Source organism: Sesamum indicum, linkage group LG3, assembly GCF_000512975.1.
Source record: "Sesamum indicum cultivar Zhongzhi No. 13 linkage group LG3, S_indicum_v1.0, whole genome shotgun sequence".
In the NCBI taxonomy this organism is placed as follows: domain Eukaryota; kingdom Viridiplantae; phylum Streptophyta; class Magnoliopsida; order Lamiales; family Pedaliaceae; genus Sesamum; species Sesamum indicum.
In genome coordinates this window covers 166,845-185,092 of record NC_026147.1, presented here as the reverse complement: position 1 = coordinate 185,092, position 18,248 = coordinate 166,845, and the positions used below count along the sequence as shown (strand labels likewise).

The 18,248-nt window shown below is 37.6% G+C and overlaps 1 protein-coding gene across 1 annotated transcript in view; it reads right to left on the bottom strand.

Annotated features, from left to right (window-relative positions):
- Positions 14,584 to 18,248, bottom strand: part of LOC105156816 (solute carrier family 25 member 44) — a gene marked incomplete in the record, with an annotated part of 6,040 nt that continues 2,375 nt past the window's right edge. The window contains 5 exon segments of the mRNA XM_011073043.2: positions 14,584 to 15,336; positions 15,625 to 15,719; positions 15,883 to 16,300; positions 16,443 to 17,589; positions 17,919 to 18,078. Of these exon segments, the coding sequence (XP_011071345.1) occupies positions 17,564 to 17,589; positions 17,919 to 18,078 (186 nt within the window).

Genomic DNA, 18,248 nt, shown 5'->3' with positions numbered 1-18,248 from the left:
ATTAAAATTATAACGATAAAATTCATATGCATTATATTAAATATTTATTTACAAAAAATTATCAAAATATACTAAATTATTGATTAAGTTTGATTTTTGGATAATATATACTAAAATACCATATTTTAATATCATTTAAAACTAAAACATGATAGATTGACTAACAATTCTAATATATGGCGAATTTTGAAATAATGCATTTTGTTGTAGTTGATATTGAAATATACTGATAAATTCATATGCATTATATTAAATACTTATTTATAAAAAAATTACAAAAATATTTTAAATTGTTGATTAAGCTTGATTTTTAGATAATATAAACTAAAATATCATCTAAAACTAAAATATAAGATATTAAGTAACAATTCTAATTTATCTTGAATTTTAAATATTTATTTACAAAAAATATCAAAACTTACTAAATTGTTGCTTAAGCGTGTTTTCAAATAATATAAATGAAATTGTTGTATCTTATTATTATATAAAATTAAAATAAGTAATATATTGACTAATAATTCTAATATATGGTGAATTTTGAGTATAAACTTGATATAATTTTAAATATGTACTTAAATAATATTTATAAAAATAAAAATAGGTGTCTCACGAGCTCACGAACGCTAGGAATATAGTTTGAGCTCAAGCTCGCGAACCGACTCGACTTAATTTGCACCCGTACACAGAGACGCAAAGGAGGGTTTTGACATCATTACATCAATATTTTTATGAATCCAAAAACACATTTAAGCCGATAAGATAATTATTTATTCAATTTCTTAAATTTTATATTAATTTAACTGTCAAATTAATATGTTTTATTTTTATTTATTATTATAAGCACGCAAGGCTAATTTATAATAAAAAAAAATGAATTGATTCTGATAATGCAAAAGCTTCACTCACAATTATATTCAAATTAACTACAACAAAATAAACATAAGGAAATTGTAAGTTATTTATTTGTGATACAGAAAATAGATTATTAACCTCCTTGTGCAAAAAATAATAACAATTTATCCCCTTAAATTTTAAGAAAATGTGAAAAACGCCCCTTTCAGGTAGACGGTGTACATCACGATCTTGGGATGCGATTTTGCTTCATTTTTATTTATAAAATAATTATTATACATTTAATCATAAATCGTTGTATTTTATTTTATATATAATCAATGGTCAAGATCAAATAAACAAATCGACGAACTATATATTTTATAATTTAAATCAACAATGTATATTTGATATACAAATCAATGCCTTATATCCATTTGAATTAAATCAATGGCCCAAATTTATTCAAATTACAAAAATAAATTTATAAAAAATATTTACAATGAATAATACATAAAGTATAGATAGACATGTATAAAAATACGTAGTTATAGTATTTAAAAGTAAATAAAGAATACAAAAAAAATAAGGTGGTGGCAGCGAAGGGAGAGGTTTGGGAAGGCGAAGGCGCAGGTGGGCTGGGGAGGCGGAGGTGCAAGCGGAGCTGGGGAGGCGGGGAGATGGAGGCAGAGGTGGAAGTAAGGAGATGGAGGAAGAGGCAGGGGCGAAGAGAGAGGCGGAGCCGAAGGGGAGCAACAGGGCGGGGAGGTGGAGGCCATGGTAGAGTGGGGTAGGGGTGGCAGATGAGTCGAGCCGGCTCGCCGAGCTTTGAGCTCCTATCGAGCTCGAGCTCGAGCTGGGTTTTAAGTGTTCACCAGCTGGTGAATATTTTTTATTTTTTATTTTATATATATATATATTTATTTTATTTTTGAATTCATTATATATTTAATCAGTTTTATAATGTAAATTGACCATATATTATAATTATTAATCAATATCATATATTTTATTTTGGATAATAATAAATTATGGTACTTTTATTTATACATTTGATCTTTATATAAAAATAAATTCAATCAACAACTTAGTAAATTATAATATTTTTTATAATTAAAATTATTATAATATCTTTATGTTATATTTTAATATATATTTGTATTACGTTATACATTTTTTAAATTGACAAGTAATTCACTTATGATTTTTTATTATTTATAAATTTATTTCAAAATTTAGTAATTCCTATGAATTAATCTAATAATAATGATGATGATGATGATGATGATGATGATGATGATGATGATGGTTGAACAATTCTAATTATTATTTTATTATATATAATGAGATTAAAAAGTTTAATCAATAATTATCATATCTTAAAATTCGGGCAACCGATTCATACGAAATTTAAATATATACAAGACTGTGTCCATTAGATTATATCTGACGGTATGATTTAAAATCACATGGCCTGATTTAATGATACACCGTCTTGAATGATTACTCTTATGTTTTGAGTACGATATCTCGACATCCGTATATCCAATAAGTCTAGAACTTTACCAAACGTATTTTATGTAAGTTTGATCATATCAAACGGTCTGATCTGAATTTTGATTGCCCGATTAACCCATGTTGTTCAACAATGTAAGATGATAGTTAGATCAATGTTATATTAACATTTATCAATATATAAATTTTGCAAATTGTGAATATATATTAATTTCAACTATATTTATGTAAAAATTTGATGATTCGATCTCATAATTTAAAATAATAATAATAATAATAATAATAATAATAATACTAATACTAATACTAATACTAATACTACTAATAATAATAATAATAATAATAATACAACAAAAGTCAAAACCCATCTCTTTCTCTCTCTTTTTCTCGTTTCTTCTTTCTTTTTCTTTCTCTCTCTCTCTTTCTAATCTCCATTCTTTCTTCAATCTTTTTTCTTCCCCAAATCCTTAGAACCCTAGCCCCAAATCCATCTCTCCCTCCGCCACCGCCACTCACCACCCACCACTTCTCCTCCCTCCCCACAAGGAGAGAATTGCAAACTCTCTGCAAGAAGAAAAAGATCCCTGCCAATATCACAAATGTCGCCATGGCCGACGCTCTAAAAACTCTTCACATCGTTGAAGAGATTGAGGAATTTTTGCAGTCATGGGCTCAATCATGTCAATCTGAAACTGCAGAATCATCTATTGAGTCGCCGGTGAGGTCGAAGGTAACATCTCCATTTGTGCATTTTTGGATGTGATTCGGGCAAATGCGGCTCGACTTGTCCGCCTGAGGCACCCTGGGGTGGTTTGCGTGGTCCAGGCGCTGTCGAGCTGACGAGCTTGGGCTAATTTCTCGAGCTCGAGTTCGAGCTCGAGCTTGGGAATGCAGTATCGAGCTCGAGCTTGGGAATGCAGTGTCGAGCTCGAGCTCAACCTGGGCGAGCTCGAGCTCGAGCTTGAAGTTGCAGAGTCGAGCATTGCCACCCATAGAGTGGGGAGGTGGTGGCGATGTCTCACAGTTCAACTGTTACCTGTGGACTACGTGAGGGCAACCGGGTTGATGTAGGCCAGCACGGGACGACATGTGGGCAACTGGGTTGATGTAGGCCAGCATGTAGCGACGATGGAGCGCAACCTTGGGCGTGAGTAGAAGCTAATGTGCGGAACAGAGTGCTTTATCTTTGGAGATATTGAAAAAGTGCACTCCTCGGCCCTTTCAGTGTTCTACTCTTGGGACAAGAGATTATTTTCTTAAATCTATTATAAGGGGGACATGATACGGTGAGCATCAGCCGATCCTCCCCGTGCACGACGATAGTAGCATGAGACGACGTCTGCACAAAGTGAGCATCTCTTGGGGGCATGATGGGGGCCTTCAAGAGCCGGCTCTAGGCAGCTCGTGAGAGGAACGCTAGAGTTCCCAAAGGGCTTGGAAACCTGACGGGCAGCGTAGGGCCAGGATGGCCTACGTTGGGCACCGATTGTGCCGAGAGGCTTTGTGTGGTGTGCTAGGTTGCCCCGCGGGCTGCGGGATATCTGAGGCAACACCTCTCGAGCGAATGGGTGATCGAGGCAAGCATTATAAGACCTCGTGATCCAACTCATGGAATGCGCTATCGAGTTCTAGCTGTCCATGGGGATCCGTTGGCTAAGGATAGGCGGTCGTGGGACGATGCCGCATTGTGGGCTTATTGTGAAGCCAAAGCCGAAAGGCAAGAAGGCATTTCGGGCATAGCCGACGGGAGAGCGGCAAAGTGTTGTCATATCGATTGGGCCTCGGACTTATGATGCTGTCCTACTCGGGCGAGGCATGGAAGGCGGCCATGACGAGGGCGAGCGCCTAGGATGTACTGAGTGTGTTGGACAAGAGATGGGCGTTGCGGGCGCAAGCGTAGTGCCGTAATGCCGAAGCGGAGCGAGGATGCTCCTTGTCATTGAACAATGCATCCACAGGTTCCGAGATTATGTGCGAGACGCAAAGGCACGGATGTAGAGAGCCTCAGTGAGCACACGGACTGTCGCGATACTCTGATGATGCGAAGGCCGGACGAAGGTTAGGCGTAACCTTTGAGGTCGCACAGGCAAAATATATATGAGATTTATATTCCGCTGCATTGAAGACTAGCAAGTCTGTGACACGATGGCAGGGGGTAGGTTGGTTGGGGGGGATGTGTGAGGAAGACGACTAATCTTTCTTTTTCTTTAATTATTTGTACTTTTATATTTTATATATAAATAATATATAAAATATGAGCCTTTGATTTATATTATATAAGATCCATCGATTATAAAATAAATATAAAAAAATTAAAAAACAATTCGTGTGCGCACAACACCACTCACTTGAGGGGGGTATTTTGTTACTTTTTTAAATATTAAGGTAATTTACTATTTTATTTTTTCTAAAAAGCTAATTGCCTATTTTCCATATCACATGTGGGTAGATTACAATTTACCGAATAAAGTTATTCAATTTAACCCAATAGAACTAGAAGATAAAAGGAAACTTTTCAGCCAAGCTAAAGAAGTTGGCGAGGTCTTGGATGAAGGGTAGCGGCGCAACACAACCATGGGCCGAGGAACTAGATTTTGTGGTGGTTAGAGGATCTATAGATCGGTGGGAAAAAAGAGAATAAAAAAGAAAAGGATTAATTATATTTTATCATCAGAACTATGATTTTTATACTTTGACATCTATTTTTTTTTTATATCGACTTACCATCTCAACTTTACAAAACTTACACTTTCTCATTTATAATTGTTTTTCAACCAAATTTTTTGTTGGAAAAATATTACATGCAATGCGCATGTGACGTTTAAAGGTTTTGTGATGTGATGTTTTTCAGGCAAAAAAATAAAAAGAATGAGGGTCAGATATGGCAAAGTGCAAATTTTAAAGTTAAGATGGTAAGTTGACAAAAAAAAAAAAAAAATTCGCATAGCGAAGTGTAAAAATGGGAATAATTCAAATGACAAAATATAATTTACCTAAAATAAAATAAAAGGACACTCGGGTTAATTTTGTTTTCTTTTTTAAAGAACCACCGTATCGGTCTGGGCCTCTTTTCGGGTTCTCCATCCCTTTTATATTAAATTCAAAAAACCAAGAATACAATGAGGAGCACTGACTCCCTAGTATTTCTAAAAAAAGTTATAAACAAGGAGACTACTCCTTTACAGTCTGTCACATGGATTAAAGTATAAACAAATAGTACTAATTCCTCACACTTAGAACAAACCTTACCCAATCTAATAGGTTGCTTGAGATGGTATAGATAATTTACTGTGTCAAAAAGTTTGCTATAGTGCCAAATAAACACCAAGAGCATGCATTTCTGCACCTGCAAAAGGAATTTACAAAAACCATACAAAAATTGCTCCTGCAAACTGTACCTTCTTATCTGAGGATTATCAATAAGTGCACTAAAAGTTTAAAAAATATGGAGCAGAGGTATATAGCGGAACAATTTAGCAAGGTACCACAAACAACACTCATTTGCGTCATTCTTGAAAACACAAAATCACCACATAATAAAGGCCATCTCAAGTACGATACTAACCACTTTAGCAGAGAAACAGAGTACCCCCAATTTCAACAAAAAATAATAAGGCGAACCTGTAGGTACTAAGTTCTTATGACTAAAATAAGGGAGGTGGAGATTATCCGATCGAACAATACCTTTCACTTCACCTACGATCTCTTCTGGACTGAATATGGCATTGCACAAGCTTGGTTAGCAAAAAAATCCCCGGCTTGATTTCCTTCTCGGCAGATATGAGAGATTTTGGTTTCCAAACTCCTCATGAATGTCCTGGTTTTTTGAAAAAGATGTTGCAAGTTCTAGGCTCTTGACATGGATTTTCCATTACATCCAATGTATTTTTATGAAGGCCTTTATCTTTACAGATTTGTACGCCTCTAAAGATAGCCTTCAACTCAGCTTGGACATTAGAACAAGTTGCAAGGGGCTCTTGGACATCAGAACAGGCTGCAAGGGGCTCTTGGACATCAGAACAGGTTGCATGAGGCTCTTGCAGCCCCATCAGTGTTGAGCTTGAGCCAGTTGTCAGGAGGTTTGTTCTAGTAAACAACAATGCATTTTTGCGGCTTATACTCATAGCTGATTTGGATATGGAGCTGAAATGCTGCATTTTTTTATCCCTTTTCCAGTGTATATTTTTTAGAAGCTTTATTCTGTGGAGATTCCAGAGATATTGAGTTGTTTTGAAGATGATGCAGGAAGCCTTGAAAAGTGAGCCTTCATGTCTGGTTTCATTGTGCATAGTCCATATATTCCAGAGGGTAATGATTGGGATGACATTCCTAATGTGAGTAGTCGTTAGTCCTCTGTCTTTCCGAGCTTAAAAAACAGAAGTATGCTATCTGTACAAGGAAGAGAAAGTTGGAGAACATGAGCAAAAACGTTCTAGACTTCTTGGACAATTTTGTTGTGAAGGAACAGGTGGGGCAGGTTTTCTCCTCTAAGGAGCAGCAACTGCATCGAGAAGCAAAATAAATCCCTTTTTGCTTCAGTCTAGTATCAACAGGTAACTAGTTATTGATCAACCTCCAAATGAATATAGAAATATTAGGTCTAATGAGAGGTGACCAGATGGTTTTGTAGAACCTCTGTTTGGGACTTGATCCCTAGAATGCTCCCAAGCAGATGTAATAGGAAATGTCCCCTTAGAAGACAACTACCATTGCATAAAATCATCCTGATCAGTGTTAATACGAACTTGCAGAACGTGGTTGAGCAGTTGGTGTGGTATTTCCTGATGTAGCTTCTTAATGTCCTATTTGTGATTTTTCCAGAAGTGATTAGCCTTTGTTGGAGACTGATTGTTAAGTTGCATAATGTCTGTGGCAACACCTTCGGGTTTCCACCAATCATGCCAGATGGATATTTCCCCAGCGCGAAGGCTCCAAAAATCGATTTTTGCTCTTTAGCTCTTTTGCAAGCCAATCTTCTCCATATGCTGGAATCTTCTTTGGAAGTCTTGGCAATATACGGATGGTTCTTCTTGCAATATTTGTTGATGGTAAATTTAGACCAGAGAGAGTTGTTCAATCTTAACTTCCACCAGAGCTTATGGGAGAATGCCCTTCAAACATCTCTAGGGTTTCTCACCCCCCGACCACTTTCATCAGTAGAAAAGCAGATGTTATACCATTTAGTTTAGTGAATCTCCTTTTGAGAAGCTGTAGATCCCCAGAAAATTTTGGCAAAAAGTTTTTCTATCTTGTGTATGATACCAACTGGAGGGCTCATCACCTGGAGAAGGAAGATAGGAATTGATGATAACACACTTTTGATAAGCTGTAACTTACCACCATGAGAAAGGAAATTGTGCTCCCATCCTGTGACTTTAGATGATCTTATCAAGAAGAGGCTCAAATAGAATTTTCTTTTTGCTCCCTTTAAACAAAGGTGCTCCCAGTAAGTCAAGAGGAGTGATTTCAAACAGAATCCAGTGCAGCTTTAGCTTGATCAACGAGGGAAAAGATATTCCCAAATGTTTGTTTGTTCCAGATTTTCAGATGCTCTTTCATTCTATATAGTTTTTCCTGTAGTTTATACAATCCAGAACCATGTATAGGGAGACTCCAACATCTTTTGGTTGTTTCCAGAAAGTCTTGATGAAACACCCACATTTGTCGAAATCAGAAAGAAGAGGACCATCTGTTCTCTGTTCTATCAGCTGTAATAAGCAAACGATGGTGGTCTGAGAGTATTCTAGGCAAATGTGTAACTCTAGTAATGTTAAAGAGGTCAATCCACTCCTTGGAGAGAATCCTGTCAAGTCTCCTCCATATTCTCTTGTTGGTCCATGTGAAGGATTCCCCTTCAAAACCAGCATCATTAAGCCCCCTCTCCAGTATCATATCATTAAAGTCTTCCATCAGCCCTAGTCGATTCATGATACATCCGATCTTCAATGTGTAGGATAGCAATGAAGTCTCCTCCAACTAACCAAGGGGTCTTGTAGTTGGACAGTGCTTTGAATTCGTCCCATAGAATTCTTCTAGGATTTCTGAAACACTTTACATAGATAAATGCTCAGGTAGTATCCCAGATAGACTTTGACATGAAGAAACTGATCATAATCCTATATAACCGGTACTTCACAGTCAATCTTAGAAAAACACCAAATCTTGTTAGTAGCATTGGAAACAGTTGCATGGAAACCAAACAGACAGGTGAAATAAATAGTGTCCATTTGAATAAAAGGTTCTAAAAGAATTAAAATGTGGGGTTTATGTTCAGTGAGCAAATCAAAAAGAATTTTTTGTTTTTCAGCTTTACCAATACCTCTAACTTCCAGATTATGAGCTTGATCATAAAAAGTTGTGTGGAGTTGGGGGAAGAAGATCTTGTATGCCTTTTGGTAAATGTCTTAGGGTGAGGAGGCTTTACCTTTCTTACCTTTACCTGTGGCTTTGGGTGCCTTGTTTAGATGGCTTCCTCCTTCGGGTGATCTATTTCTTTTATGTTTATGAACTGAGGCAGATCCTGTTAAGATAAGTTTACAGAATAAACTTCTTCACCATATCGGAATAAACAAACGTTATAATGAGCGTTGGTTTTGTTTAGAAATACTCTGGTTTTGTTTAGAAATACTCTTATACCAAAAACCGCCCTCCACTTTCATTTGTCCTCATCACTGGGCATTGGCTGAATGACCTCTGGCGCGTTGTATATAAGCCAAATGAGTACCTGACATGCGCGCAGCCTTAATGTTAAGGCTGCCCACACCTGGTTTCGACTTTAGTGAAAGCACGTAAAGGGCAACAAAGAAGTCACCCATTCGATGTTTTCGTTTAAGTTTTTTTGTTTAGTAATCCTAAAAAAAAAGCAGAAGATTTGTCTTTTACTATTCGGTTTGTGCCAACCCAAATCCATAAGGAAGTGTTAAAATCCTGTGACTGCGTGAAGGGCATGCATAACAGAAGGAGATAATGTTCTATATCCTTGTATTCTCGTTCCATATCATATGGTATGACATGAGATCTAGAGTGAAGCAGAGCAATATGCATGTAGCACCCCCTTCGCTACAAGGGCTATATCTACGCTAATCATTATACTTATAGTAATCCCTGTATTTATAAATATAAATGCACATAATAATTTAACCCATATGTATACGTAACCCTAATGTCATAACAAGCGTAATCAACCTACAACATCATATATATATACATATCACACATCACAAAGTGATTCGTCACTGGTAATCAGTACACTTATATTCTCTCTGTAGAGACAAAACGTGATTTGTACTCTAACTGACAAAGAGGAGAAAACTGCATACTGGCCCGACCTGCCTGAGTATAGCGCGTAGACCTATTCTTCAACGGTCAGAGACCTCAAAGTCTACTCCTGAAATAAAACGTCAGCAGAGGGATGAGCCTGCCACTCAGTAAGTAAATAACCAGCCCTATCTATATATGCATATCAAACACAGCCCAAACAAGATAAACATGCAACATGCATGGAATACAATCAATTTAATTCCAACATAATCAGCTTTATTACACCACATGACTATCTCATAACAAGACAATCAATCAAACTGCATTTTTTCTAGTTTGCTTACCAGAAAGTGATATTGTGTTTTTTTCATCAACTCAATCTCACCGTTATATAAATTCAAGTGAATCCCCTTAACAGCCGACTCATCAATCTCATTTCGCATCATAGCTCTTTCAATTCGCATCATAACTCTTTTATATCGCAGCATCGCTCTTTTCATATCGCATCAAAGCTCTTTTCATTTCATTTCTTTTTCATATCGCATCAAAGCTCTTATTTCATTTCTTTCTCATATCGCATCAAAGCTCTTTTCATTTCATTTCGCCTTATAGGCTTTTCAACACGTTAAGGGGTATTCACACCACAATTAAATTCAATTTCCACCACTCCCTCATTTTCATATATCACCATTCTTGTAAGCAACTAGTAACGTAAAACAATATATCAACATATTCTCATTTTCAGACATCCACAACACATCAAACAACAAATATAATATTTCAACGTATTTTCTCATTCCACGTATACAATACCATCAATCAAATCAAATCATCCATTACTCATATACTTTCAGATAAATCCATATCAGCATGAACCGCAAATTTAGATAATAGTAAAATCACAATTAAAGATACATATATAGATAATACTAATTATTTACTTACCTCGACCTTACAACGCTTTTGTCTATCCAATAGGTAGTGGTTTGGTCTTTTCACTTTACCCCCGTATCCTATAATAAGTTATACCACACACAATTAATATATCGAGAATATCATAATTTCTTTAAATATAACATTGAACATCATTTGTACAATTTCTAATAATTCTTTAATATTTCATTTCTATCGAGATACAAATCTTCGTTTTTTCTCTTATTAACATACCATTTGTTAAATATAATTTTCAGAATATTTCTATGAATTTTCTATCAATTTCTCGCTATTATATTTTTTAATTGAACAATAATACATATAACTGCGTATTTGGTTAATAATTCCGATGGAATTGTATAAATTAGCTATAGCAATATTCACATTTAATGAATTTAATAATTTAATTGACCAATGATATCATTTTTATATCCAATTCGATATTTAATTCGACACTATTTTAAATAGCCAAACTCATAAAATATTCCAATTAAAAAATAAATCGCTCAATATAAACAACATTTAATAAATAAACTAATTAAATAATATAATTATATTAATTAATAAAAATTAAAATTAGAACTCGTACCTCTGTTTCTGCTTCTTTCTTTTTGCCAAAAGTGCGAGTGTTGTGTGTATATGTTTGTGTGTGTATATCAAGAACAACAAACAAACTAAAATAAAAGAAAGGAAAAGAGAGAGTGAGGCGGTGGGAGTTGAGGGCCACCTCCACTCTCAATTCTCTCTCTCTCTCTACTTATATATATATGGATATGCATATATATATATATATATATATTATATTACTTACTTAATATATATATAATATTATTATTATTTTATTTATTTAATTAAACTTTTCTCAAAATACCAATTACGTCCTTCTTAATTTCTTAATTAATATAATTTCATCTCAAATATTATAACGAGCTCCAATTTAACTCGTTCAAGTTTTATTATATTCTAATTACGGAACATAATTTATTTACTAATTAACTAAATTTTATAAAAATTTACCAATTAATCTCCCAATTATATATTATAATTTTTGGGGCGTCATAATGCAAGTCTCTGTCAAACAGAAGTATGATACAGAAGACCACATCTGGTTCAATAACGCTGGGGTCGTATTGAACAATGTCCGTGGAACTGCTTGGCAAATGGGTGATTGCAGTGCCATTGAAAATTTTTTCCAACTGCTCCCACTTTGGCTCCCCAAAGTAGAAGTATGCCTTTGCGAAAGGATGCTTCTGTACACCGATCAAAATTTAAATAAAATTAAAAGTCTGGGTAATTGCACAATGGGTATGACAAAGCAATTGTTAAAAGAATACCCGTATGATATTCCTCCACCAGGCCATCCCACCGGTCATTCTGTTGCTTTGTCGGTTCCAAGTGATGCCTGGTTCTTCGAGCACATGCCTAAAAGTATCGTACTACAGACGCAGGAAGCTCAGCCTGTCTCGGAAGAAATCCAAATTCCATGATTGGCCAGCGAACTCCCGGATGCCCTGGGCAGCGGTGCACAATGAGCTGTAATTCGGGTTCATAGGGTCGGTCTGGTTTCTACCGACTAGAGCGTGATAATACAAATAGTTACAAAATATTTCGTCTACCTCTTTGATCCAGGTCGGAGTGTAGAAGTACCGGCGCGAGCCATGGGGATTTTCCGTTGAGGCATAGGGGAATCTCGATATCTCGAAGGTTGCGAGAAGTTGTGTGTCGAGAAATTTGGGCGAAGGGAAAAGCGTGGGAAATAATGAATGACAGAAGATTGTGTTGATTCGAGGGTTTTTAGAGTAAGTGCTTACGTGACTGTTCGTATACTTTTGGTGGGCATGGAACAGAGTGAGGCAATTATGGCAAGCTTTTTTCGAGGACCGTCGTTTCATGTGTTCAGATGCATTGAAATCGGACCAGTTAATTGAGTTTATTGTGGTAACCAGTAATACTCCATCTGATTATTTTGGGAAGACAGTGCATTACAAAAAGGGTGGCGGTGCATTACATCAAAAATTAGTAATGACATAATTGTAGTTGGAAACCAGGCGGTGCTCGCGTAAAGTGTATTTGGACTGTTGAAGTTAAGCCGTTTTAATGCCTTCAAAAGGCTTTCAGGAGTGGTAAGTAGTGATGTAGTTGGTTACTAAAGTACACCGTAGAAATCTAGTACACCAAAAAAAAAATTCATTTGGTGTGTATAAATAGGCAAGCAAAGGTAGGGCTAGTTTCATGCAGTGAACATGCATCATCGTCCCACCAATGCCATTTAAACTTTGTAAACTACTTCTATTATAATGTATGCACTCATTCGATTATTTTCTTATACTTGTTACGCCTCTCATGCCTTACTAAAGTTGTTGGTGATAAGTTGAGCAATTTAATCTTACTGTGTCTTACCCTATCACTGCATGAAACTAGCCCTACCTTTGCTTGCCTATTTATACACACCAAATGAATTTTTTTTTGGTGTACTAGATTTCTACGGTGTAGTTTAGTAACCAACGACATCACTACTTACCACTCCTGAAAGCCTTTTGAAGGCATTAAAACAGCTTAACTTCGACAGTTCAAATGCACTTTACGCGAGCACCGCCTGGTTTCCAACTACAATTATGTCATTACTAATTTTTGATGTAATGCACCGCCACCCTTTTTGCAATGCACTGTCTTCCCAAAATAATCAGATGGAGTATTACTGGTTACCACAATAAACTCAATTAACTGGTCCGATTTCAATGCATCTGAACACATGAAACGACGGTCCTCGAAAAAAGCTTGCTATAATTGCCTCACTCTGTTCCATGCCCACCAAAAGTATACGAACAGTCACGTAAGCACTTACTCTAAAAACCCTCGAATCAACACAATCTTCTGTCATTCATTATTTCCCACGCTTTTCCCTCCGCCCAAATTTCTCGACACACAACTTCCCGCAACCTTCGAGATATCGAGATTCCCCTATGCCTCAACGGAAAATCCCCATGGCTCGCGCCGGTACTTCTACACTCCGACCTGGATCAAAGAGGTAGACGAAATATTTTGTAACTATTTGTATTATCACGCTCTAGTCGGTAGAAACCAGACCGACCCTATGAACCCGGATTACAGCTCATTGTGCACCGCTGCCCAGGGCATCCGGGAGTTCGCTGGCCGATCATGGAATTTGGATTTCTTCCGAGACAGGCTGAGCTTCCTGCGTCTGCAGTACGATACTTTTAGGCATGTGCTCGAAGAACCAGGCATCACTTGGAACCGACAAAGCAACAGAATGACCGGTGGGATGGCCTGGTGGAGGAATATCATACGGGTATTCTTTTAACAATTGCTTTGTCATACCCATTGTGCAATTACCCAGACTTTTAATTTTATTTAAATTTTGATCGGTGTACAGAAGCATCCTTTCGCAAAGGCATACTTCTACTTTGGGGAGCCAAAGTGGGAGCAGTTGGAAAAAATTTTCAATGGCACTGCAATCACCCATTTGCCAAGCAGTTCCATTGACATTGTTCAATACGACCCCAGCGTTACTGAACCAGATGTGGTCTTCCTAGGGGAGAACCCAAGAATCGAGCCGGATGTGATAGAGTTGGTGACAAGTGATGACGAAATTTGAAGGGGGAACCTGGTTGTAGCGAGTGCTTGTTCGTGGTCGTCATGTTCGTCAATGTTAATTTTTTTGGGATTTGTCGTAAGGGAATTTAAAACATTATGTGTCATCTGCTGTGGATCCAGTTGGGGACTCGCTTGTTGTTTTACATTTTCGTAATACATTTCAACCCGTTTGCCTGTAACCGCTTGGTTTTTAAATCATATGTAATGCCATTAAACCATCTATTTCATACTTCTATTTGACAGAGACTTGCATATTGCTCTGCTTCACTCTAGATCTCATGTCATATCATATGATATGGAACGAGAATACAAGGATATAGAACATTATCTCCTTCTGTTATGCATACCCTTCACGAGGTCACAGGATTTTAACACTTCCTTATGGATTTGGGTTGGCACAAACTGAATAGTAAAAGACAAATGTTCTGCTTTTTTTTTTTAGGAGTACAAAACAAAAAAACTTAAACGGAAACATCGAATGGGTGACTTCTTTGTTACCCTTTACGTGCTTTCACTAATGCCGAAACCAGGTGTGGGCAGCCTTAACATTAAGGCTGCGCGCATGTCAGGTACTCATTTGGCTTATATACAACACGCCAAATGAGTTATGTTGCAATAGACTTTGCGTGAACACAAGCGGATGCAGCCTTAGCAGGTCTTCTATGCGAGGTGAGTGATGGATCACTCAACGTGACACATCACTTTAATGTGTAATCATGCTTGACCACACTATTCTTTTTGTAATGGGACACAATGCTAAGGAAAATCGCTACCTGCTACATTGAGATTTTTGGTCGGGGTCATACCACCTGAGTACTGAAGCATGTAGCACAGGCGTCCGAAAGCATTGCGGTCCATGCGGAGATTGTGCAGATATGACTCATCAGAAATGGAAACCAGCCTATAAAGATGGTGAATCTGATCCGGGATCCTAGTACTCATGACGTAGGTTCTGGCCCGACGTAGACGTCGACTGGGGGTTCGAGCAGCAAGGTATTTGGTAACGTAAGAGAATTGTCCGAGCTCGTCGATGATTTGTTGTACAATTATTAAACCCAATGTAACTCTTTCGAATGACCTCATCGTAAGGAAGGAAAAAATTAAGCATCCACCTCCGAAACTTTGGGTAAGAAGGTAAATAAATGAAAACAGGGTATGCCAATTGGATCTGTCAAAGTCCCACTTAAAAGAAAATAAAAATTCCATCATAAAGAAATGTTAAAATGTGAATAGACGGTGGAGTAAACCCGAAAATGGTTACAAAAAGAGACATGCAAATCTTTCAAAAGTGGTAATAGGTAAAGAAATATAGAGGGCGAAAAAGAGGACACCGAAATCAACCGATAAGAGGACACAACAGTGTAGAGGTAAGAAACTTTGAAGAATGAAATACATACCATACCATAGCTTAATAAACGTTTCGAAGAAAATGTTTGTAGGGATGCGGTGAAGGGTTTCACAAGTACTCACCGTGAGATCCGGTAGTAACCGCAAGAGAACCGTAGAGATATGCACAGAGTAGGATAGATCGTGGAGGGAACAACTTCGCAACTCCGTTCCAGATTCTTTGCCGGAAAAAGAGAGAAAAAACTAATGTTAAGCATAACAGAAAAATGAATGACTTTACAACAGAAAATGCATTTCGAAAAAAAAAAAAAAAAAACCAATGGAGGACCAACAAGCTGAATTTGAAAATAGAGATATACAGACAATGTCTCAGCCACATACAAGTCAACGGACGGGATTACAGACTTCGTGTGGTTGCAGAAGCACTCTTCCAGAGGAAAGTTTCAAAATGAGGTACACGTCGTTGGTGGGAAATGAAAACTGATAGAGTTTTGAAGTCGGTAGGCGAGAGTGGGCAATTTCATCATTTCCGGTGTAATTTTGAGGATATAAAGATAATTTCTGAAGGTGCAGGAATGTGGGATAACTCGACGGGATTCTAATCCAACCCCCGTAGCCCGGATCAATATCCAGCGTTTTATCCAGCGCAGTACCGGGCCTAGCGCTTGTATACCGGGCTACGGCTTTCGCAAGTAAACGATGGGTAAACCCCGATAACATCGAAAATCCTTGCTATTCCTCGTCAGTAAACTTGACCTCATAGGATAATTATCAAAGAGCTATTCACCTAAGCCATAATCTGGAATAATCTTCTTGGTCAGGTAATTGTATAAGAACATGCTTCAGATTAATAGCATCAACAGAAATTGATTTGCGGAGGCCAAGCTTAATGGATCTGTTCTTAAGCAAATTTAAGCTTGGGAGGCCATGTGAGAACTTACCAATGAGTGCAAATTTAAGTCTCTCTACCAGCAAATCAGTCTCTTCTTTAGAGAACCTTATGCCAGGTTCGCCTCGAAATGAGGTAGCAGTGCCCATGTTTTGATTTCACTATTTTGGAAAGATTTCTTTGCAACTCTACTCGGGTCGAAGTGTGCATTGGATGAGTTGCACAATGTTCACATATGATTTTTTTGTTGGAAGAGCAACAGGTGTTTTGGGAGGTGGCGGTGGGTTGGTGTCTGGGATTCAGTAGGGTGAGGGTCGGCCATGAAACCAGGTCATATAAGTCAGAAATCACCGGCGCCGGAAGGAGGGTGGAAGCTGTGGAGGGGGGGAAGGAGGATTGAAGAGATCAGGAAGAGGGAGGGGGGCACATGGAGAGGAGGAGAGAAAGAGAAATAGGGAGAAATGATCGTCAGGCTGAGAGGGTGGATTGGTGAGAGCAGGGTCGCCGGCGACGAAGACACGGTGGGGCGAAGGGCAAAATCTCCTTTGGCCGGGGAAGATAATTGTAGAGAGAGAAAAAGTTTATCACAGCTAGTTTGGTCCACCCACAACTAAAAATTTTGAGTGATGAGTGGAGTTGCTTTATTTTGGGTCAACTTTTTTATACATCACTCGGACAAAATTTCTGTTTTCCATCAGCTATGCTTTGCGCTGCATAGATGATACACAGAGTGTGTGTGTGTGTGTGAGAGAGAGAGAGAGAGAGATAGAGTTCACATACGAACAAAATTATCAATGAATTGTCACGTAGCAATGAGGAAAACACTCCAGTTCCACTATATCAGTAATGGGATATGATATACAAAAATTAGAGCCATCCAATTACGGGGCTTCCAAGCAGCTACGTCATGATTCTTACGCTACAATCTAAAACAACCCCTTTTCTTCAATGATCCTCCATAGAACAAAGTCCCCGTCCAAGGTTATCAAAGAATAACTAGGAAAGAATCAACCCCCATCTAATATAATTCTATCCTACGAGCCAAGTTCCATGGTGGTGCCGATAGTGTGCCATCCTCAGGCCTCCACTCTCTACCGTGTGGGAAAAACTGACTTTTCTACTCCTTTTCACTAATGTGCAGAGTGGAGGGCTTCCTACAACAACTCTGGCTTATCATGCTTGCTTTACGGACAGTCTCTCTGGAAACAAACATAAGCACAGGATTAATATGACATCAGTATTAAGCATTGCCAATGGAATAAAAGAAAGAGACCCTCTTAACAATTGGAAAGAAACAAGTATCTCATTGTGCAACAAAAAATAGAGGGACATCCGCCATTAATTTGGAAAAATGAATCATCAAGTCAGCAGTAAACTAATAGTCACGGTTGTCCAAACATGAATGAGTATGATTGCTGACATTCAGAATGCAACAACAAGCATTACGAAAGAAACATGCCAATTGATCCAACTCGTTACACTTCACCAAATCCCATCTTCAGTAATATAAGGTGAAAAGAAATCATACTTATTAGTTCATAAGTCACAATCATTGTAGTTCCATAGAAAGACATATTTAGAAACCGAGGTCCAAATCCTCGGTAGAAACCTCTCCATCCATCCTCTTTAAGAAGAGTCTTTGCAGTCTTCAGTACAGAAGGTCTTCCTACACCATAATCATCAATAACCTATACATTAAAACAGATAAAAATGCAAACATCAAACAGGGTTTTCACTCTTTGGAGGATAGGATAAGAGAGCAAAATGCTACTCAAGATTCTATTGCTATTTTAAATTTCATCACCTGAAGTCGAGTCCTGACAGTATCTATAGGAGTAGTAATGACTGAAGAACAAGC